The 23,470-nt window shown below is 48.6% G+C and overlaps 1 protein-coding gene across 1 annotated transcript in view; it reads left to right on the plus strand.

Moving 5' to 3' along the window:
• The window catches only part of PDIA5 (protein disulfide isomerase family A member 5), a 95,142-nt gene that overhangs the window by 36,974 nt on the left and 34,698 nt on the right, over nucleotides 1-23,470 (plus strand). Inside the window, exons 4-10 of the mRNA XM_030801728.1 lie at nucleotides 154-237; nucleotides 493-538; nucleotides 4,527-4,619; nucleotides 8,716-8,776; nucleotides 13,979-14,046; nucleotides 21,769-21,860; nucleotides 21,975-22,046. Coding sequence (XP_030657588.1) covers nucleotides 154-237; nucleotides 493-538; nucleotides 4,527-4,619; nucleotides 8,716-8,776; nucleotides 13,979-14,046; nucleotides 21,769-21,860; nucleotides 21,975-22,046 — 516 coding nt within the window. The remainder of the gene's footprint in view (nucleotides 1-153; nucleotides 238-492; nucleotides 539-4,526; nucleotides 4,620-8,715; nucleotides 8,777-13,978; nucleotides 14,047-21,768; nucleotides 21,861-21,974; nucleotides 22,047-23,470) is intronic.

Genomic DNA, 23,470 nt, shown 5'->3' on the forward strand with positions numbered 1-23,470 from the left:
CAGTTCTCACAGCCCATCTATAATAAGGCCCTCATCTGCTATTGAGAATTCCAAGTTACCTGACTTATTTCTTAGGACACCAGGAGATTTTGCTGTCAACACCTTTGTGAGGACTTCAGGTAATAAATGGTTCCCAACATTTGTGTCTTTCAGTGATGCAGAGAGTAGGAAATTGTGCAAGAAGATGAAAGTTGACCTGAGCCCGAAAGACAAAAAGGTCGAATTATTCCATTACCAGTAAGTACACGTGGGCATTTCCAATTTCCAAGTAGGTGCCGAGTGCTTTCATTGGTATTTTCAGTGAACAGCAATGTTTAGTTCGATTAATTTTATTTCAGAATGGTTTTCTTCCTGTGTTTACAATTATTTCTTTAAAAAACAATCCTGAACTGCATTCAAAAGCTGAATCTTATTAAGGTGCTGCAGGAAACCAAAGGTATGTATCTTCACAACCATTCTTAAAGTTAACACATTTTTCTCCTCATTTGACAGGGATGGTGCATTTCATACTGAATATAACCGAGCTGTGACATTTAAGGTAAATTTACCTCCCTTGTTCTCAGCAGAGGTGGAGTCTGAATGGACGCCCAAAGTCTGGCAGGTTTTCTCTCTGAGAAAAGAAAGGGCAGACTGCACAAATAGCTCTTCTAAATGACCTGAGAGATTCTTATCTCTAGAGCATATGTCAGCAGAATATCTGGAAAAGTTTGTAGCTCTTAACACAACAGATTGACCCAGCTTTGGAAATAGGTTTGTGAATGTATCAGCAGTTGTCCAGTAAGGCAGGTGATGTCACCTCTCTCTTTGCCAAAGGCCTGGGCCTCCTTTTGCTGTAGCTTTAAAGTCCTCCCCTCATCTCTGTGGTGATGGCCACCCTCAGGCTGGATGGGACGTACAGTGCCCGGGTTAGCACAGGGTATCGCTCATGGGCAGGTTGGCACCTTTGGGCTAATGCAGCTTGTTCCAGATGAGATATGGGTATCATCGAGGAGTTCGCTGCTATCAATCCAGTTTAGAAGTAGATGGAAAAGCATAAATGGAAAGAAATATGAGATCCTATAATCTATACGTGCTCTGTAATCACAAAGCGGCTGCCCCAGTCCTTAGTCCTCCTGAACTGCAACTCTCCTCCTTCAGGGTCAGGATTCCCTTGCTCCAGCCTGTCTTCTGCTTTCTGGTCCTGCATTGGCTAAAGCCATATACTTCTTCTGGTCCTGATGTGTTTGAACTCACTTCCTAACCCTCCTGTTTCCCACACTGGGTTGGACCCTGTGCTCCTGTCTCTTCATCTGTCCCTCTTTCTCCATCTGTGTCTCTTCCATTTTTCCTATCTGTCCATCTGTCTGTGCAGCTGTCAGTATCCCTCTCCCTCTGCCCTTCCTTCTCCCTCTGTCTCTCCCCACCATCTCTCCAGGTCATTCTTGCTTATCCACTAACACTCATTCTTTTTTTAAATTGCCACAGCGTTCACCTTATAGGGGGACTCAGCCTGATTACTCATCACCTTAACACCTACTTAGATACTTAGAAAATTCTTCCAACTAGAGTTGCTCAGCCCTTCTTATTCTATGTTAAAACGTCAACTGAAGTTGTTGGAGAGAACACATGTTCCCCAGGAACAAGATTTAGTTGGGTGGGATGGGGGAAGTGCTTATGCAATGATGGAAGAGGGCTGGGGTTTTGTTTTGTTGTTGGAGGCTGTGTATATTTTATGTTTAACCGGGACCTCTGAGGAATCTGTCTTGGGCTTATGGAGCAGGGAGTTCTGAGCAGCTACTCATAACTGTGGTAGCAGAGAAGAAGCAAGGAGCCCAGGCGGCCCCAGCATGCCACTGGGTGACTGGGTGGGAGAGGCAGAATCCTGGCTTCTTACCCCACTTCTTACAAAGACCAGATGTGTGAGGTCGGCGTTCTCTTGACCTTCCCATGATTTAGGCATCAACAAGGTAAAGAAGTGGCTGAGCATCGTACGGAGCCAGAGTCTTCAGTTTCAGATGGAGAGAGGGCACTCTTAGTCCCAGCATCCCCAAGCACGACTGGGGCAGAGTCCCTGGAGTTCTCTAGGGCAGAGGGAAGGGGACAGGACAGTTCCCTGACTGCTGATGGCTTCTGCTTTTTCAGCTTGAGACAGCTGAGATCAGAGCCCACCTCAGTCACTAATTAACTTTCCATTCAGGGTTTCTCCTGGGACCCTGACTCCAGAAAGATGGAGGAGCCCCCGACAGGAGGGGCCCATCACCTGCAGGCCCCTGTTCTGGCTGTGGTTTTTGTCAACCCGCATGGTTGGGCAGAAGCCTGGTCACAGATGCTGTGCCACGGCACCTAGAGAGGTCATAGGCCAGTTAAGTGAGAACTTATCTCCCCGTTGGCAAAGAATAGGAAACTAGAAGTGGGGAATGTCCCCTTTAAGCTGCCCTTTCCTTGTTAGCACATACTCCCCAAATCCTTACTATAGAAGTGGTAAGGGCCAGAGGTGCCTGGCAGTCTGGATTCAGATGACTCACTGATGATCTCAGGGCCCAGTAGCTGTGAGCCAGGATTACAGTCGTGAAGGCCAGATGTGGTATCAGACAGTGCCTGGGACTCAGAGCACCCAGAATAGGACAGTTCAGGGTGGGCTTCCAGGTGCTGCTTCCCGCAGACTTTCCCCCTGAGGTCTTGTCCAGTTAGATCAACTCGGAGAGAACCTGTGGTGGGGTTATTCAGCTTCAGTTAAATGAGAATAATACTCACCTGAAAAACAAGGTTGTGTGTACGAACATGTCAGTTGTTACATTAAAAGGCAATTTATCTCCTTTTTCCATCCACTGCCATCTTTTTTTCTTGATGCTGAGGTGGAGATGAGGGAGGAGGGCTGGGCGTGGGGCCAGGATTCCCCCAGAGCAAGCAGTTCCTAACTTGTTCTGGGGTCCTGATCCCACTGAGCACCTACTGAACTCCAGACCTTCTCCCTGAAACAGTGTGTACATACAAATCAAAGTCAATGTTTTCACATAAGTCTGGGGCTTCACCGACTCCTGAAGTCCCTTGTGCACCCTAGATTAAGAACTCCTGCACCGGGTATTTCTGGAACCCCAGGCAAGTGGGTGCCTACCAGCATCTTTCTCACATGGCCTGGTGGACAGGTGCCTCTGCAGCTGTTGGGTGAGTGCGGGTGTCGGGAAGACCCTGCCAATTCCATAGTTCCTTATGTTGTCATGGCAAAGCCTTGACAAAGGACCGAGAAAGGGTGGATCCACCTTTTGCTGTGGCAGAAATGGCTGTTCTCTTGCCAGGAGGCATTTCACAGCTCCACTTGGACAGGCGGGAAGCACTACCTGAATGAAATCCTATGAAGTCTTGGCTGTCTCCCATTCTCCCGTAGTAGTTCTTTACAAATAGAGTTTCCAGAAATAATAAGGTCCTCTCCATGTGTGACCAGTGGATGGGCTGAATGCACACCCTTACTATTATAGAAGGGCACTTCCCTTTCTCATCTCAGGCCACACACATATGCGTGCGCGCGCGCGCGCGTGCACACACACACACACACACACACACACACTCTCAGTTCAGCATCTGCTCGCTGGAGCGTAGTCAAAGTTGACAGAAGTAACAGAATCTGGCTGGGGTCTGGTGCCTGATCCTGGCTCTCAGACTCTGAGCACCGTCTCTGAGTGACTGAGGGGAAAGGGAATGCTGCTTTTGCCCTGGACCAGTGGGAGTGGCAGGAGGTACAGAGGAGGGTGGAAGGACAGTGCCGCTCTTCCCTGCCCCTGTGCATCTTCCCCACAGGGAGTGGAGATTTGAGTCATTGTACACATAACAAAGGCCAGCGAAGCCCTTTATCTGTAAGAACTTTGTCAGATCTTCAATCCAGGCAGTCTAGAAGAGGGGCCCCAGGACGAGAAGTATAGCAACAAGGGTGAGGCCACATTGGTGACCACCCTGCGCTGGGGGCTTCCCAGCCTGGACCCCACTCATTCATATACAGCGGAGGATAATCAGGATTTAATCCACTCCAAAACCAGTTTAGATCATGAAATACCAAGCAGGTCATAAGTAGGTATGATGATCTGCTTATGGGATGACAGTTTTAGTGGCTGCAGGAATGTGGAAATGTCTCCTTTGGACAAGACTGAGACCATTATTCCATTAGTCAGAAAGACTTCTTGGAGGAGATGAGATTTAGTAGAAGCACTAGTATGTCTCTGGTTTGAATAAGCCAACTCATTGTCTCAAATTTTCTCTTTTTTGTCCATGAAGATGCATAGGAGGCATGGACCACCTGACTGGAGTGAGCAAGGTGTCTTGTGATTGAAAAAGCCTGATGGGAGTGGTGGAGGTGCATTTCTTGGGTACTTATCCATGATGTCAATGGACAGTGGAAATAACACACCCTCCAAGCTTATGCCACATGCAGTCCTGAGCTCAGCACCTGGTGTGCCCAGGTCTCCAGGCAGGGAAACAGGACAGGTTCCTGACTCCCCCACCTCCCTCTTTTCAGGGCTAAAATGCATTTTCTCTTCTCTTTTTTTTTTCCTCAGTCCATAGTGGCCTTTTTGAAGGATCCAAAAGGGCCCCCACTGTGGGAGGAAGATCCTGGAGCCAAAGATGTTGTCCACCTTGACAGTGAAAAGGTAATGTATTCCCCATCAGTTCTGATGGATGCTGGAAGCTTCCCTGGTACCAGGGCCTCCCAAGGAAAGGAGCCTAACGAACTGAGAAATGGGAATATTCCAGGATCACTTGTACTTTTCCTCTAGGGAAGCTAGGCCAGGACCCTAATATTAGACTCCCCTTCCCAGCTCCATGTTGTAACCAGCGGCGATCACAGGTTGCCTGAGAATTTTCTCCATTCTTCACCTTCCTTATTTAATGTATTTGAACATGTTTAGATTTTCCATACATTAATGTAGATTTAAATGTTCTCTCTATTTTGTAATCCAGATGTTGCTAGGATTGGCTTTACATCTTGTTTTTTTGTTTTTGTTTTTTTTTTTTTAAAGAATAACCTTAGAGATTTGGGTTAGATTTCCAGAGACTTGAGGCAGATCTCTAGAATTCTGGGTCATTCTATAGCTTTCAACCAATTATTTTCCCTCTTATGCTTCAATTTCCAAATTTGGCCAGGGGTGGAGGTAGAAGGGTAGATCTAGATTGTAGTCTTTATTAGTTCTTAAGTATTTAACAAAAGCTATGACAGGCCGGTTGTGGTGGCGGGCGCCTGTGGTCCCAGCTACTCAGGAGGCTGAGGCAGGAGGATCGTTTGAGCCCAGGAGTTCAAGGGTAGCCTGGTCAACATAGTGAGACCCCATCTCTAAAAAAATAAAGAATGCAAAAGCCGTGACACACATTGCCCCTCCGTCCACAGCCTGCCCACCTGACCTGAATATGCATCTTTAGCCATGTGCATCCGTGTTTGTATGATGCCTTCACTTAGGATGGGCAAGAACTTCTCTGTGATAGTCCAGATGGTCTGTGAGGCAAGCAGTGCTTTTTGTAGACGGAAGGAGAGGGTTCATTCCTATCTTGATAAAATAAAACATAGCTTTCATCTTTTTCTTCCTCCTCTCCCCTTTCCTTTAAAATTGTTGACTTTTTTTGTTTTAGAGACAGGGTCTCGCTCTGTCAGCCAGGCTAGAGGAGTACAGTGTTGTGATCATAGCTCACTGTAACCTTGAATTCCTGGGCTCAAGCAATCCTGCTTCAGCCTCCTAAGTAAGTGGGACTACAGGGCCCGGCTAGTTTTTAAATTTTTTGTAGTGATGGGCTGTCACTGTTGCCCAAGCTGGTCTTGAACTCCTAGCCTCAAGCAGTCCTCCTGCCTCAGGCTCCCAAAGTGCTGGGATTACGGGCATGAGCCTCTGTAACTTGCCTATTGATTGTACTCTTAATGCTTGTTGGCCCAGAAGAAAATGATGCCTTTTTTTAACCTTCTGGAGGAAGGTAAAATGTGTCATCATTGTGGGCCAACCTAGTGGATCAGTGGTGATTCAAATTAAGGGCTGGGCACAACATTCTCTGGGATACAAAGAGCCAGTATTGTCGTCTTGAAGATGTCTTTTTTTTTTTTTTTTCTGAGACAGAGTCTCACTCTGTCACCTAGGCTGGAGTGCAGTAGCGTGATCTTGGCTCACTGCAGCGTCTGCCTCTGGGGTTCAAGCGATTCTCGTACCTTGGCCTCCTGAGTAGCTGGGATTACAGGCGTGTACCACCACGCCTGGTTAATTTTTGTAATTTAGTAGACATGGGGTTTCACCATGTTGGTCAGGCTGGTCTTGAACTCCTGACCTCAAGTGATCCACCCGCCTCGGCCTCCAAAAGTACTGAGATTACAGGCGTGAGCCACTGCCCCCGGCCTTAAAGATGCCTTTTAAAAAGCATGTGGGCCCGGCGCGGTGGCTCACGCCTGTAATCCCAGCACTTTGGGAGGCTGAGGTGGGTGGATCACAAGGTCAGGAGTTCGAGACCAGCCTGGCCAACATGGTGAAACCCCGTCTCTACTAAAGATAAAAAAATTAGCCAGGCATGGTGGCACATGCCTGTAATCCCAGCTACTCGGGAGACTGAGGCAGGAGAATTGCTTGAATCTGGGAGGCAGAGGTTGCAGTGAGCTGAGATCATGCCATTGCACTCCAGCCTGGGTGACAGGGTGAGACAACTTCTCAAAAAAAAAAAAGCATGTGGGGGCAGGGAAAGAGGGGCAAGTGCCAGGAGAGAGTGGCACATGTGCCTAGACCCATGGAAATACAAACAGCCTAAATGGAGTGCTGCTCCTGTAATGATGAATTCTGGAAAGTGATTCTCTGGAAAGTGATTGCCTGGTGCCTTCCTCCCCCAGATACAATGTCCTGACCTTCCTAAGGTTGTTCTTCTGTAACTGTAGGAATATCAAGCAGAAATATTTCTTTCTCACCTGTAGGGAATCCTCTTGTTCTGCTTTGTGCTCTTTTCTCTCCTATGGAAATAAGAAGTATAGCTGGTTCTCAGCTAATAGAATCTCCACATAAATAATGAAAAGTTCCAGATTCAAGTTTGAATTGCTGATTCAATTTGTAGGCTTGGAATTTCATACTTTGTGAAGGTAATTAAGCATCTTTGAATGTAATATCTGTTACTACTCAGGGTATGAAACCAAATTGCTATAGGCTCAATAAAAATTTCTTCTCAGGTCTTTTGCTAGCTTTTATCTCCAGAAATCCCAGAAGACAATTTTAGAAGTGTTTGCATCCTGTACCCCTAGTTAGGGTTAAATATCTTGGTTACTAATTTTGTTTGGAAATTAGTACAAACAAAATTTGTTTAAAAACTAGTGCCTTAACCCTCTCTCTAGTTATGTAAACAAGGGTAAACTTTTCCAGAATTTATTCTAGTGTTTTGGATGTCCACAAAAATTTAATCTTTTTTTAATCTAACTGAAAAATTTTAAGTTAATGCACATTCATTGTTGAAAATTTAGAAAATGCACCTTCAGCATACAGAAAAAAAAACAAATCACTTCATACCTTTACATTGAGAGAGATGCCTGCTGATATTTTTGTAGTCTTCCAGGCTTTCAAGGTAATGTGTACATAATGTTTTTACTCACAAAGATGTCATTACATTTTAAATGCTGTTTCATAACTTGCTTTCCCCCCTTTAGTGCACCATGCACATCTGATTGTGACATTAAACACTCCTCTTTATCGGTTTTAATGATGCAGTAGTATCCCATTGTGCGGGATGTGCCATCATTTATTTACCTAATGCCTTCTTGCTGCCAGAAAGCTGCATTTTGAAATTTTCTTATTTTCCTTATTATTCAAAAGAGAAAACCCTCTCATTTTCTTCTGTAAAATGTGGTTGAGCAGCTTACTTTAATCAAAATATGCTCTTATAATCGTGCTTCACTGCAGTCCTTGATAGAGTTGCTTTTTCCCATCCATCATTGGCTCTCGTTGGAAGAAAAGTCTCTCTACCCTGTTCACACACTCAAGTCTTTACATGAGCACTGTGTGGCCATTTGTCTTTTTGCCTTTATTGTATGTATCTAAGAAATCATTATGTATTGCTTAATAACATGCCCGGCACTGTTCTAAGGGTTTTACAAATCCATTTTGCCTGTAACCTCCTGGAGGGTGGAGCAGGCCCCCTCCTTCTGCCCTGTGTGCTCCGTGGACTCCTGGGGATAAGGATGGTGGTGGCAGAGCTGGAGCCTGGGAAGAGATTAGCAAGAGATTAGTGGGTATGGGTTAACCCGTCTTCCCACAGTGAGCGGATCCCCATCTGCCAAGTCAGGCACACATGAAAACAGCCACCCACACCACAACAAAACCGCTGTGTAAGTCACAGGAAGGGGCAGCCTATTCAACAGCCTCATGGGACAAAAACCACTCTTTGCCATCTTTGAACTGTTCAGGTGGAGCTGAAAGGAAAGCCAGCAGCCTGGTCCTCACGACTCCATCTCACCAGGTGGCCAAAGCCATTTGTTAGCTTGGGGCCTCAGTTTTCCCATCTGGAATACATGAGGGTGGTCTCGAATAGATCATCTCTGAGGTTCTTCCAGCTCCTGGCCTGCCATGGCTCTGCCCCCACCTGCATATCAGCTATCAGCGTGTGTTTTCTGAAGTGCTCACTCCCGCTCTCCTCCCCATCCCTACCCTTCACTCTGCTGTATGCAGGAGTGGGGGGAGGGGGTCTCATCCTGTTACTGTGTTGTGTGTGAGCTGCTGGTATTCTCTTTTTGTGCCTCAGGACTTCAGACGGCTCCTGAAGAAGGAAGAGAAGCCGCTCCTGATCATGTTTTATGCCCCCTGTGAGTGAACTTTCTCCCTTGGGCCAGAGCTAGTTGTTTAGTCTCTTCGTGGGCGGGAGGCAGGTGGGAGTTGCAGGCGGGGTCTCGGGGACTAGCCTGGGTGCCTCGCTTAGAACGCTGACTCTCATCTCTCCATCTGTGCCTCTTTTCCTTCGTCTTTGCCTTTTCATCTGGCTCCTCCCCTCCTGCTGTCTGCCCTGTACTCTGTCTCCACTAGAATCTGTGTCGGTCTACCCTCTTTGTCCAGAGCTCCACCCTGTTTGGTCAGCTCCACCTTCCCCAGCCATGTCCCATTTCCTGCTGCTGGTGCCATGCCTTGGTGCCAGTCACCCTGTGGCTGTTCTGCCACCCCTTGGGCATGGCGTCACGGTCCAGAGCCTGGCCCGCCTCTGGGGGCAGCAGCTCATGTAGCTCTGGCTCCTGCATCCTCTGCTGGCATCCTCTGCAGGTGCCACCTGGGAGGAGCGGGGGACCAGGAGCAGAGAGAAACTGGTTCCAGGATTTGGGCTCAGTCACTGTATGAGGCAGGAGGATGTGGGAAATAGCAGGAGGATCTTTCAGATGACAGCCAGAACATGTGGGTTTGAATCCCAGCTGTGCCACCGCAAGCCGGGTGAGCTTGGCCAAGTCCTTCACCTCACTAGGTCTCAGTTTCCACATCTGTAAGAGAAGGGACTGGATCACAGCAGTGGCTTTCAAACTTTTTGACTGAATTTCACAGAATTAAAAATGTTTTATATTGTAACCCAGTACTCGAAGTATATATAAATTATATGCAAATAAGCTGAAACAAGTTTCGCAAGACCACTCTTGCCCTAACTATTGCCATCTGTTGTTTACCAGATGTAATGCCCACTATTTTCTGTTCTGTTTTTTTTAAAAAATTATTGGTTATACCTACTGCTTCATAATCCTCTGACAAAGGGTCAGCAAATTATGGCCCATGGGCCAGCTGCCTCTTTTTGTAAAGGTTTATTAGAACCCAGCCATGGCCATACATTGATGTGGTGTCTGTGGGCACTTGCAAGCTATACCAACAGAGTTGAGTCTTGTAACAGAGACAGTGTGGCCTGCAAAGCCTCAGATATTCACTGTCTGGGCACCTCCACAGTCTAACGGGTCCCAACCCACAGATTGAAAATCACCCTGGATTTGAGCCTGGCAAGGCCCTTTGTGCTGCACCTCTGTGAGCTGCATTGGCCCTTCGTGAAGCCGGCAGTGTCAGTGTTTCCCTGAAGGCTGGAGCAACAGAGGGGTTGTATATGATGCAAGGCAGGTGTGCCCAGGTGTGTGTGTGTGGCTCAGGAGGGTGTCATAGGCTCTGGTTTGTCATAGCAAACCAGAGTTCTGATTGCTCATGAAAGCCCATCTCAAATCCCACTTCCTGAGAAGTTCTTTAAGCAAAGGCTTCTCCCATCCGTGCCCTGGGGATGACGCCCCCCAGCCGGATGTCCCTCTGTGGCATTCTGGTGGTTCTGCCTGACTTGAGCCAGTAGCTTATTCACCATGACAGCAGCCTTTCCCCAGCCCTATTCTTTTTTTTTTTTTTTTTTAGTTTTGAGACAGAGCCTTGCTCTGTTGCCCAGACTGGAGTGCAGTGGTGCCATCTCAGCTCACTGCAACCTCCGCCCCCCAGGTTCAAATGATTCTCCTGCCTCAGCTTCCCGAGTAGCTGGGACTATAGGTGCCCGCCATGACACCTGGCTAGTTTTTGTATTTTTAGTAGAGATGGGGCTTCGCCATGTTGCCCAGGCTGGTCTCAAACTCCTGACCTCAGGTGATCCGCCCGCCTCAGCCTCCCAAAGTGCTGGAATTACAGGCGTGAACCACCGCGCCTGGCCCCCCAAGCCCTGTTTTGATTGCTGGGTGTCCTCCAGCCCCAGCCTCCTCCCCAGGCCTCCTCGCTGGCCGCAGGGCTGTGCTTACCTTTGGGATGAGGCCCTGGTGTCTCACTTGCTGTAGATTCAGCTCTGCCCTGAATGGTAGCTACTTTAACCCTCGCTCCTTCTCTTTATTAACGTTCATTAGTTGGTTTCGCCCCTTTTTATTTCTTCTTGGAGGAATATTATTAACTACCCAGCTGTGAATTGCTTTAGGAATTATCCTGTCCACACAGCCCCTAGAGGATGGGCCTCCTTTGGTATATCTTAAAGCCCTTCAGGACTCAACACATTGGTTAAATGAAGCTGTAAAATGGAGTGTATGTCAACATGCAGCGCGTGCCACAAAACGGCATCCGGGTGTAACCAGGCAGGTCTCAGTGTGATGCCATTAGTATTTTAGAAGTGGTGCACAGGCAGTTTGTGCCCGCGTGCTGTGCCCTCTCCCACCATGCACCCAGGCTGTGTGGCAGTGTGCCCATCCCACCCTTCACAACAGAGAGGTGAGCACAGTTATCATCTTTACAGAAGAGAAAGCTGGGGCAGGGGAAGTTAGGTACCTCACAGAGTCACAAAGCTTATTGGTGGTAGGGGAGGGAGGAGAAAACTCGGAGGTTAAGTTCAACTTTTGGTGGAGGGTCAGATCGGTTGCACTCCTAGGTCCCAAGGAACCTCGGGACTCTTTTTGATTATGCACGTGTGTATGATTTTTTACAAAATGAAACAAACTTGTGCTTTTAGCACACTAGTCTAATCAAGTCTCCATGGCATCATAATTCAGCTGATTCCTGGGATACACAGCAATTCCCTAACTGGGACGTCTGTTAGGACTCTGTGACCCTTTGGTCACATGTTGGGTGAATGGGCCCAAAGGCAGTGAGAACCTTTAGTGGTGACAAGGAACCTGGCTCCCAGGATCTACTGCTTATTCAGGAAATGTTTGCTCACTGAATTAATGAGAAAATTAAAAGTCTGACTACTCTGACTTTTGAGGTTTGAGAGTGATAATTAGTCTTACCTCTCCCCCTGCCTCCCAGTGGAATCAGCTGGAAGATAAACTCAGGAATCACAGGGCCAGCTCTATTTTCGGTAAAGTTAAATTGGAAACTGGCTTGGCCTGTGGTTTCCTACTCCTCCTCCATCACCTCTCCCCAACTAGTAACTTCTTCACCCAGCACCACTGGCCCTGCCCACAGGGACAACTGGCCGACTTATCCTCTGTTTCAGGGTATTGTTGCTGCAGGCTGCAAACAGGCAGAACAGGAAGAGAGAGGCCACACTGTGGAGACAGATAGTAAATAAAGTTCTTGATAGATGAATGTGGCCCAGTGGGTGTCAGACTCAAGTCACTGAGCGAAGAAAGTGAAAGACTGCAGGTGTCCCCTCTTATTTTCCCTCCTGGGGAGTGGAGCGACATCCTCTTCCCTTGGTGGAAGTGTTTCCCCCACCATGGACTGGGAAGCACTCCCCCAAATCCTGGCATTGGACTAATGTCTCTGCAGGTACTGAACGTTCCCCGGCTCTATCTAACACCTGCAGGGCACATATCCCCATTGCAGAGATAGGGAAGCTGAGGCTTGGAGAGCCCTAGGCCACTTGCCCAAGATCACCCAGCCAGCGGGAGTTATGGGGAGATGCAGACCTCTTCTCAGCCTCGTTCTTCCCAGAGCTGAGCTCCTTCCACTGCGCCACCTGCAGCCTCCTGTTTTCCACCCGGCGCATTTCCCACTGAGCATTGTTCCTGCTTCTGTTCTCCTCTTTCTGAATCCCCACAGTGGAAACAATGCCCCTGACAAGTGTCATATTCCTTCCTTCATGCCACTGATGGTGTTCGCACTGAGGTAGCAGGTCCCGAGGAGAGGTGCCTCTTATCTTCTGAGGGCAGATACGGCAGGCTTGCACTGCAGACTGGCCTGGAAACAGCCGCTTTTCTCCTGCCAGGACTGGTGGCAGAACTTAAGCCCAGGGTTCATGTACTGGGGTGTGTGTGAGTCCATCTGTCAGACAGGAATGTCAGGAGGGGGCTGTGGGGCATTTTTGGAGCCTCATGGCCAAATGTCCTGTGTCTGCATCTTGTCCGGTAGGCTTGGGGCTGGGGAGGTTCTGGTGGCCCAGAAGGAATGTCGGCCTTCTGGCTTCACGGCCTGTCTAGGCGCCAGCTAAGCATGGATTGGAGCTGGGCTGCCTGTCGCCACATGGACCCTGTGCCCTCTGTGCCAAGCTGAGAACAACCTGACACATGGTTCCAGGCAGCTTTGGTTCTGTGCTCTTCAGATGCATCTTAAGCCCTGTTTTGTAGCAGAGAGGCGGTTGGAAAGGGTAATAGCCTGGCACTTCAGAATCCCTGCTGCCTGAGGAAACTGCTCATGTCCTGTGGGATCAGTGCTAAAACGTGGCCTGCTCTGGTTTAAAGGAAGGAGTTTAAGGTCACTCTGAAGTTTTAGTGGATGTTTGGGACCTGGCCTTCCTGGTCGCTTGAGCCCAGGAGTTCAAGGCCCCCTATCAAGGCTGCGGGTCTTCACCACTAGGAGAGGAGTGCGACCATGGTAGACCACAGAGCCCCGGAGGGCTGAGCCAAGGCCATCGCAGACAGAATCCTTTGCTGTCAGAGCTGGAAGGGGCCTGAGGTTGTGTGGTCCAGCCTCCCTCATCTGCCAGAAGAAACAGCCCAGAGAGAGGAGGTGACTTCTTCAAGGCCTTTAGCAAGTTGAGTGAAGATCAGAGTCTGCGTGGCATCCCAATTCCTGGCCCGACGCTCTTTCCACAGGCCAGAGCCAGCACTGTTCACCGTCAGCCTGCCTCCGGTCATTGCTTAATTATCCTTGTTAATGAAAGAGAAAGGAGGCATGGATATCCCAAAAGTGATTGTATTCATGGTCACACATTTTTCTTCATAATGGCGTTTGACTCTGGCTAATTTGCAGGCCCTGCCTGGGCAGTGAGGGGTGGCTTTTCGCTGTGCACGCAGCAGTTGCTCTCTTGACACCTGTTCTGGTTTTCTGAATTTCTGTTGAATTCATTATCAGCACTGAAGTATTCTGGGCTCTGCTCTTCTCCCATCGTGTCATGTTTCTTCAGTCCAACATTTATGAGTGGCTGCTGGGCAGTACCTTATTTTGCACCACTGATACTGCAAGCTCTTTGGGGGCCAGGACTCCCGCCTCCTGTTCCTTTTGTGTCCCCAGGGTCTGGAATAGTCCTGAGCTTCTCAAGGCTGGATAAGTGCTTGTTGGGTAGAGGATGGCCATGGGGAGGCAGGGCAGGGTACAAGGGCTCAGCCATCCCTGTAACCAGATGTGGTCTCTCTCCTGCCTATGACCAGGGTGCAGCATGTGCAAGAGGATGATGCCGCATTTCCAGAAGGCTGCGACTCAGCTGCGAGGCCACACCGTAAGTGAGGCGCCATTGCCTGGCAGGGCTGGGTCACTCTTGGACTTGGCGGAGGAAGGGTGCTGGGGTGGGGTGGGGGCAGGTTTTGAAATGGTGAGGATGACTGACCCTGCTGCCTGGGCCGTTGCTGAATCGCAGCCTTGCATGGAGCTCAGAGACCTGTTCTCTGTGAAGGTTGAGAACTCCACCAAGTTGCTGGGAGCAGGAGAGTTTGACACCTGCCAAAGGCCAGTGATGAAATAGGACACCAGCAAGATGCACATGTGGCATTGTCGGGGGGCCAGGGACCGAGGTCAGAACATCGTGGGTCCAGAATTTTGAGGGCTGGGCTCTGAAGTGAGCTGAGGCAGCTGCTGTGGAGCCCAGTGACAAAGAAGAGGGTGTGATGACCTTAGGGGTGGACCAGAAGCATAAAGGGGGCTCACAGAGGCAAAGGCCTGTCCCGGCTTCCCAGGCTGTGTGGTTCCTGTGGGGCGGGAAGAATGGTGGGAGGAGGAGGAGGAGGAGGTGGGGCTGGATGGGGAGCGAAAGACCTGGGAATGCAGGCATTCTCCCAGAAGGAGTGTAGGGAAAGATAGGCAGAATGGAGACACATGTGTCCTAGGGATGCCCACCTCTACAGGAGGAGGAAGAGGAGCCACTAAGGAAACGGGCCTTCAGAGAAGTAGGAGCAGCTGGGATGGGGCGGAGAGGTAGGAGGGGAGCCTGGAGTGTTGTGGGGGAGAAGAGAGCTGGGAGGGGGGGCGGACCTCACCCAGAAGGGCTGAGGGTCAGTCACCAAATGCTCCCTGGTACCTCTGTGTTCCGCTACCCTGCCAGGCTTTTTTGTTCTCTGCCTTGTGTCTATTATTTTTTCATTGTGGTAAAAAACACATAACATTACATTGACTGTCTTAGCCGTTTCTAAATGTACAGTTCAGTAGTGTTAAGTATATTTACACTGTTGTGCAACCTTTCTCTAGAACTTTTTCATTTTGCAAAACTGAAATTCTGTACCCACTAAATACGAATTCTGCCTTCCCACCCCACCCCTGACCTTGATAAACTGCCATTCTACTTTCTGTTTCTATGATTTTATATATATATATATATTCTGTCTGTTTAAGAGACAGGGTCTCACTATGTTGCCCAGGTTGGACTTGAGCTCCTGGGCTCAAGCGATCTTCCTGTCTTAGCCTCCTGAATAGCTGGGACTTCAGGTGTGTGCCATCTAGTCAGGCCTATTTCTATGATTTTGACTATTTTAAGTTACTCCTATGAGTGGAATCTATAGTATTTGTCCTTCTGTGACTGGCTTATTTTGCTTAGCATTATATCCTCAAGGTTCATCCATGTAGCATGTCATAGGATTTCCATCCTTTTTTAGGGCTGAATTATATTCCACTCTATGTACATACCACATTTTCTTTATACACTCATCTGTTGATGAGTTGCTTCTAGCTTTCTTGGCTGTTGCAAATAATGCTGCAATGAACATGGGCGTGCAAATACCTCTTTGGGATCCTGCTTCTAATTCTTTTGGATATTTGTTTGTCCATTTTTGCACTTACCCCAAGTAGCAGAAGTGTCTTGTTTTGATGGCAACATAAAAACAGCTGCCAGCTCCTCTAGGGAGCGTGGAAAAATCGATACATCTTTCATGAAAGGTTATCGAGAGGAGCCATCTCAGTAGTGTGGCCAAAGCCCCATTAAGGGAGACCTGAGGTCCTGAAACTGCATCATGATCTTTGTGGATCAAATTAAGTGGTGATTAGCTCAAAGTCAACTTAAAAAGTTTAAGTGGCAGCACCTGGGCATGGAGACGGCCCTGCTCGCCAGCTGCAAGATGGGGCTGCAGAGAGCCAATGCTTTCTCTTTTGACCTCATTCTGGGGTGACACTGAGGTCCTGCTTGCTTCTCACTAATGAATTTTTAGTAACTTGCCTGGAGACATTTGGCCTTGGGGCACACATACATCACTCCAGGGAAGTTTCACTTCACATTATTGGGACCTCAATAGATACCATATTTTGAGATTATTTAGCCTGGAGAAAAGACTTAATTACCCACAGTATTCTCTCTGCCTGCACCTGCATACACTTAGAAATCTGCTGAGCTCAACTTCCCGAATTCTGTGCTGTGAAAGGTAAACAGCTCAGCCCCAAATCAGATCACAAATTATCCCGGCCAGACCCACTGAAGCAGAAGAGAACTTGATACCAGTCTCAGTGCATCTCGTGGGCCATTCTCAGCCAATGCTGCATCCACTGCCAAACTCAGTATTCTTCTAGGCCCCCTCCCACGCTGCCACAGAGCTTGTCCCTGTCATGCACAGCCAGATACGTTCATCTTTGCTTTTGTTCCAGATCACTTTGTTCAGCACTTGATACTAATTATGATATGTGAGTTTCTTGGGCACAGGAGTTGAGTTCATGTCTATTTCTTTAGTACATAGCACAGGGCCAAGCTCACAGTAGATATCCAGTATATGCTGATGAATGAATAGGCTTGTGGCTCATCACTCCTGGTGGGTATGTTTTATTTTAAGCTCTATATTAAGAGTGATGATCCTCTCTTTTAAAGGAATCAGAGCATTTGTTATTAAGGCCGGAAGCATAGTGGGAAGGACATTTGTGGGACAGGTTATAAGGTTAACTGCAAAGACCACTCGTGTTCAGAATACAAGCTTCTGGCAGGGCATGGTGGCTCATGCCTGTAATCCCAGTGCTTTGGGAGGCCAAAGCGGGAGGATCACTTGAGGCCAGGAGCTAGATACCAGCCTGGGCAACATAGTGAGACCCCATATCTACAAAAAATTTTATAAACTAGCTGGGTGCAATGGCATATTTCTGTAGTCAGTGCTAGCTACTTGGGAGGCTGAGGTGGGAGGATCACTTGAGCCCAGGCGTTTAAGGCTGCAGTGAGCTATGATTGTGCCATGCTCTGCGCAACTGAGTGAGATCCTGTCTCTAAAAAAGAGAAAAAATGAATTCCAGCTTCTCCTGCCTGGGCCCAGGTCTAGAAATATAAAAGTTACCCATTCCGGTTCCCTCAACATTACAGAAAAGTCAGGGGCATTGTCTACAAAGCTGGGCAAGTCAAGCTGTGACCAAGTGTTGGCTGCCTTGGCCTAAGACATCTGGGTTGTGTAAACTCATTTCTTTGTTTGTGTATTTTCTTGCTTTGGGTTTGTTTTGTTCTATTTTCCCTTTCATTTCCTAGAAAAGCATCTTCTGGAAAGTTCTAGCCCTTTCCCAGCTACATAAAGAGGGAAGGGCCCTGGCCGCTGCAGGCATCACCCACACAGGAGGCCCCTAGAGGCTAGGGCTTACTCTGCAGGGGCAGCTCTCCAGAAACTGGGGACCTGGCTGGAGGGGTTGAGTGACCACAGGTGTCGATTGCTTTTTGTCTTCACACACAGAAAAGAGGTGGGACTAATAAATGGGCTGCTATTCCCCAGAAATCAAAGTTCACTCCCTCCTCGCTGCTGAAACACAGCTGGATTAGGGCCTTCTGTCTCCTCTTCATCTCTGTCATCTTGGAGCCTTTTTGGCTGGCTCTGTCTCTGGCAAGGGTCAAAAATCTTCCTCCTCTACAGATTTTTTGGGAGGCGTTCAACCTGATGATATCGTTAGGAAGGAAGGCATGCAAGGTCAGGGATGCACAGCCTTTGCCATTTCCAAACTTACAGCTGCCTCTTTTTTGCTGTCATTGATGTCTGGTGACTCATCACGTCTGTCCCATCTACTCCTGCTAATTGACATTCTCATTAGCAGCCATGCTGCCCCCATCTCAGAGCAGCCATCAGAACGAGCCCTGTCTCCCTCTGCCTCTTCCCAGCCTTGCCAGTTATTGACATCTGCACTGAGACTTTGAGCTTTGCCTAGTCTTTGGTGGACCTCGGCCATGATGGGCCAGTCTGGGTATAAACACCATGAAATAGAACTGTCATGACGACAGATTTGTACAGACCAGGCTCTAGTGCTGGCTCTTGCTAACGAGCTGAGAGGTCTTGGTCCAAGCTCCTTAGCCTTGGAGCCTCCATTTCTCCATCTGTAAAATGGAGATGATAATGCCAACCCTGCCCACCTCACTGGGTTGTGGTGAGGAACAAATGGGCTGTGCGGAAGAAGCCCTGTACCCCACAGAGCACTCATAGACACAGATGACTGATCCCCTCTCTTCCCTACAGCTGCCCTGCACCATGTTCCTTCCACCGGCTAGATGGGGGTGCTCCCAATGTTCCGCTTTTCTGTTAACACATTGGAGCAAGGGTTTGTCTTATTACAGTCTGCCTTCCAGTGACTGCATCTCTGTCCACAGCTTCAACAAAACGTAGCTCCATGGAGCCCAAGTCCTTCCCCGAAGTGCCAGTGCCACGTGTCAGATGGCTTGCTTCACATCTCTGTCTGGATTTTTTCCCTTGTGTCTCAAATGCATGTCTGAAAATTCAGTTTCTTTCCATCTGGCAGACTGTGAACTTTGCATTAAGACCTTTCCCCAAGGGCCAGGCTCTTTCCCCACCCCCCACCTCCACCTCTCTTTACTGAGGCATCATCAGGCATCTTCCTCATGTACCCTTCATCCTCTCCCTGCCCACCAGCCCTGTCCAAGCTCCAGTGGGCCATGCTGGCTGGTTGCCAAAGGCTGCTGACTTGTCTCCCGACCACAGCATTCCCTCATAGCTTGTCCTTTCTGCTTCAAGAGATGCAACTGGATTGAGGGTTGCCTTCTTACTTAGAAACCCTTGGGAGCTCTCCATCACTTCCTGAATACAGTCCCGATTTCTTAGGTATTTCAAGCCTTTCCCAAAGTGATCCTGGCCAGCTCACTCAGCCTTTTCTTTCATGTCTTCTCCTTTCTGTGTATCTTGCCTTCCAGTTAGATGGAAATGTGCTCCATTTCTTGGGCCACATCTTTCTTTGCCTTGCCTCAAGTTCCCCATCCCGGGACGTCTGTTGAAATCTTACTCTCCTCTGACTGCAAGCTCACATGCAGCCCACGCTGAGAAGCTGCCGTGATGGTTCCTGGCAGCAGGGCTGAACACACAGAAGAGCATGTCACGCCAGCTGAGTGGCCCCAAGCATGCAGATGGCGGTGGAAAGAGGGGAGGCTGTGTCCTTATCTTCTCCATAGGCTGAGACCTGGTGTTTCACCTCATTTGACTTCACAGATTCTAAATCCAGGAAGTGTTTGTATGTAGTTGTTCAAAAATTTTTGTCTCATTAACTAATAGATGCCCCCAAAGTGGCACAAAAGTACTACAGAAACTTGGAGAATTAAGAGCTCACCCCAAGCAAAGGTGGTTTGAAAAGGCTGCCCAGAGACCTGAGGTTTGATTTGCCTTAAGGGATGGGTGAGTCTGGGGGTCACCAGGAGGCGGGGGATGGGCAGCCTCAGCAAGGGGACTGGAAGGCACCAAGTGGGGGCCAGGTGAGAATAGCGAGTATTCCAGAAATGTGGGCAGAAATAGAGCACCTCCTAGTCCTAGTAACAAAAATAGCTAATACATTTTGAGTGTTATTGATACTTTCCTTGTATTATCTCATTGAGTCTTCTCAACAACCACATGAGATGGCTGCAGATGAGGAAAGTGAGACACAGAGACAACTGTGACTCGTTCAAGGAAATGCACGACCACATGGGGAGTCGGGACTCAAACCCAGGCATCCCGAGCCCATGCTTCCAGCCACTGCACCGTGTTGCTGCTGCACTTAGCAAGATGTCTGAGAAGGCAGACGGTCCAACTTCCTTCCTGTGCAGAAATCTCAGACTGTCTTGTTCCTGGGAGAATAAAAAATCTAGACCCTAACAGGTGTACAATGAAGAGTTTTGTAAGAAAGAAAGATTCAAAAATGAAACAGGTAACATATGGGCATTGAATATGGAGCTGGATTTTAGCCTATATTCAATGGAATTGGAAGGTTTTGTGCAGGGAAGTGATGTAATGAGTGAGGAGGACGTGTAAGATTAATCAGTGGTGAATGTGCACTGACACTGGGGAGATCAATTAGGCAGAAAAAAAAAGGACTTTTAAAGAAGACAAATATTACTGGAACAGGCCGCTGGAGCAGTCTGGGAAATGAGCAGAATGACTTTTATAGAGCATTCTAGGGCTTCGAGTAAATTCGAATTCAAATTTATTCTTCCTGTATTATTTGCTGCATCCTAAAATGGGCTAGGAAAAAAGAATCAGTGATTTAGTGAGCATTTATTGTGTCCTTGCCGTATGTGAGGCCTTGTGCTAGGGACTTAAAACAATTGGAAAGATATCCAGGTGCCCCTAGGAATGGAGAGGCCAGAGACACAGTGGCTCCCATCACCAGGAAGACTTGGTAGGAAGATGACAGTTACTGAGCTCCAGTTTTGTGCTAAAACCTCTCATGTCATTTAGTTCTCTAAAGAGCCCTTTGATGGTCACATCTTCCAGCAAGGGACCTCAGTGAGGGTGAGTGACTTGCTCAAGGCCACATGACTCATAGGTGGAAGCTGTCTTTGCAATCAGGTTTATTGTCCACTGAAACCATTATTTATTTTCCTCTCTCTCTGTGTCCTTGTATATTTTTCAGTAAAGTTCAGCTTCCTGGGTTTCTTCTCTCTGCCTCTATAACTGCTGCTGGCTTTTTTTACTTACTTTTCCCTCGCTTCTATGCCACACTGCTTTGTGGAACATCCTTTGTGTGTCTGGCCATTCTAGCTATGTTCTCTGGTGAGAACAGATTCAAAGTCCTGGTTGGGCATGCTGGCTCATGCCTGTAATTCCAGTGCTTTGGGAGGTTGAAGTGGGAGAATCGCTTGAGCCCAGGAGTTGGAAGCCAGCCTGGACAACACAGCAAGACCTCATCTCTACCAAAAAGAAAAATATATTAGCTGACATAGTGGCACACGCCTGTGGTCTCAGCTACTCAGGAGTCTGACAGGGGAGGATTGCTTAAGCCCAGGAGTTAGAGGGTGCAGTGAGCTATGATCATGCCACTGCAGAGGGAGTTTTAGGGGATTCCTTATTTGAGTCAGTCTTAGTATTTAGCTACATCGTCAGTTACCCAGCTACTAAAATACTCTTTCTGAGTCCGGGATAGTGGACATGTGAACCCCTGGAGCCAGAATATGTTCAGAATTCTGAGATGATGATCCAGCCAGGCTGTGGGTAATGGTCACCAACAGGAGGAAACACTGGGGAGACACAGCACGGCCTGGAGGGAGGAGAGTTAGGCAGGTGCCTTGTTTCTCATGTTGTGTTATGAGAACAACACGGTCTCCCTGGCCACATATAAGCTGTGTCTAAGGACATTGTGCAGAGCTGAATTGGTGTATGAAAGCCACTTATTTTCATTGGCTAGGAAAGAGTACAACCCGAGGTGACATGAGCAGAGAAATAGGCGTAACACATCCTTGGCAGTGGCCCCTCTCTGAGAGTAATGTGAACTTGATGGCAAGGCTAGGCTTCTTCCGCAACCCTCAGAACGTTGGTTTTGCTCTGGGGTGGCTCTTCCTACAGGGAGGCAGAGGGAGCAGGCGTGCGGAGTGCAGCACTCGGCCCAGCTGCCTGACTTCTCCAGCGCCAGGTCATGATTCCCGGCTGGCTTCGCTGGCCTTGTTTCTCAGCAGCCCTGATGCACATCAGTCTGTGGGGCTTTGTCCCATATGTCTTTCTGGTGGGACAGCAGCTGGACAGACGGCGTGTGGACTAGAGGGTGTCTGTGGGGCATAGGCTCCACACGGCTGTTCTCCGCTTCCTCCCAGGTGCTGGCCGGGATGAATGTCTACTCCTCTGAATTTGAAAACATCAAGGAGGAGTACAGCGTGCGTAGCTTCCCCACCATCTGCTATTTTGAGTACGTCCCCCACTTTGCTTCTAAAGCTCACCTCCCTCCCTGGTGATTGACCATAATCTCAAGGTGGCATTTGCATCCGTGACTGAGCCCACATTGTTTCTCCACGTTTCACAGGAAAGGACGGTTCTTGTTCCAGTATGACAACTATGGGTCCACAGCTGAGGACATCGTGGAGTGGCTGAAGAAGTAAGTGGGGTGTTTGTGTGTGTCAGTGGACGTGGACCCAGAGGGCGGGGCATCTGCTGGGCCTGAGGGTCGCAGGGCTCTGGCTGGAGGGTGGGGGAAAGAATGAGGAAGGGAATTGTGGTACTGCCTACACAGCTGTCTCTGGCTTGAGTCTAGGTCACTATGGGGATTGTGGGAATTTAGGTTGCAGGAGCCATGAGGATTTGGTGTGACTTTGGCCTGTGATGATCAGACCTGCCTGGGTGTTGGGTGTGGAGTCTGTCTCCCCTACCTCCCTTCTCCATGGGTTGGAATTGGGGAGGGGCTGCCTAAGCCTGTCAGCTCTTCTGGAATAGTCAGGGCCTTTCTGAATTCTTCCCACATTTCACATCAAGTTTCTCCTCAACACATCTATCTGATGGATAGAGGTATTTCTCACGCAGGCTACCAGGTTTGAGAGAGGTTCCACTGCAGGTCTCTCTGAAAATAGAATTGTCAGTTGAACACTTATTTCAAACACAGCACTGTCTTAGGTGCTGTGAAGGTACTCAGAAATATTCTAATGCCTTAGGTTTGCTGAGTGCTTTACTGTTCAACCCCCACGGGCATTGCTTCATAGCAACCTGTGATCCCTGTTTTATAACGTGATTAGATCCTTGTAATGCCAAACCCCACCACCCTGTTGGCCCCTGCCTCCTTACCTGGAGCCTCCACTGTGCTAGGCCTGCTGCTTTGTCCTGCCAGATCACCCCATTCCCACTTCTCACCAGCACTTCCACGACAGGCTCACGACGTCCCCTTCCGGAAGCCTCCCCAGGCCACCCTCGCTGAGCACGCACCCTGCTCAGGCTGCTCTCTGTGTGTCACGAGTTTGGCACTTACCAGCCACTGCTGCTTCATCGGTATTTGTGCATATGTGCTGGAATAACCACAGCCAACATCTTTTGGGCTCTCCTTCGTGGCTGACACTGTTCTAAGCACTTTACATGGATTCTCATTTAATCCTCACAACAGCACTGTAAGGAAGATGTTACCGTTCTCTTCATTTTATGAATGAGGTCCCTGAGGCACAGTAAAGAGGTGGTGCTGCCGGTAAGCAGTAGCAGGGCCCTGATGGATCTCCGCCACCGACCCAGCTCCCTGCAGCCCTGACAGTCCAACTCAGCCTCCTCAGGTTCTGCTCAGAGCCCCTCCCCTCAGCTGCCAGCACAGTGGACATTTATTGACATCATTACCTTAGGAACACAGTGTGCAAACCCCAGGGTGAAAGAATTAGTTATCCAAGATATGGAGGTTGAAAATGTGTATTTTCAAAATGGGAAAGAAGGGTGGGTTTTGTACCAGGAAAAAATGCACATGAAACTAACTGTTAGATTTCTAAAGGTGGAGAACCTCCATCTTCTGTTCTGCCTACCCCCGGGAGATAAGGCACAAGTGCTAGCACA

Source organism: Nomascus leucogenys, chromosome 21 (genome assembly GCF_006542625.1).
Source record: "Nomascus leucogenys isolate Asia chromosome 21, Asia_NLE_v1, whole genome shotgun sequence".
Lineage (NCBI taxonomy): Eukaryota > Metazoa > Chordata > Mammalia > Primates > Hylobatidae > Nomascus > Nomascus leucogenys.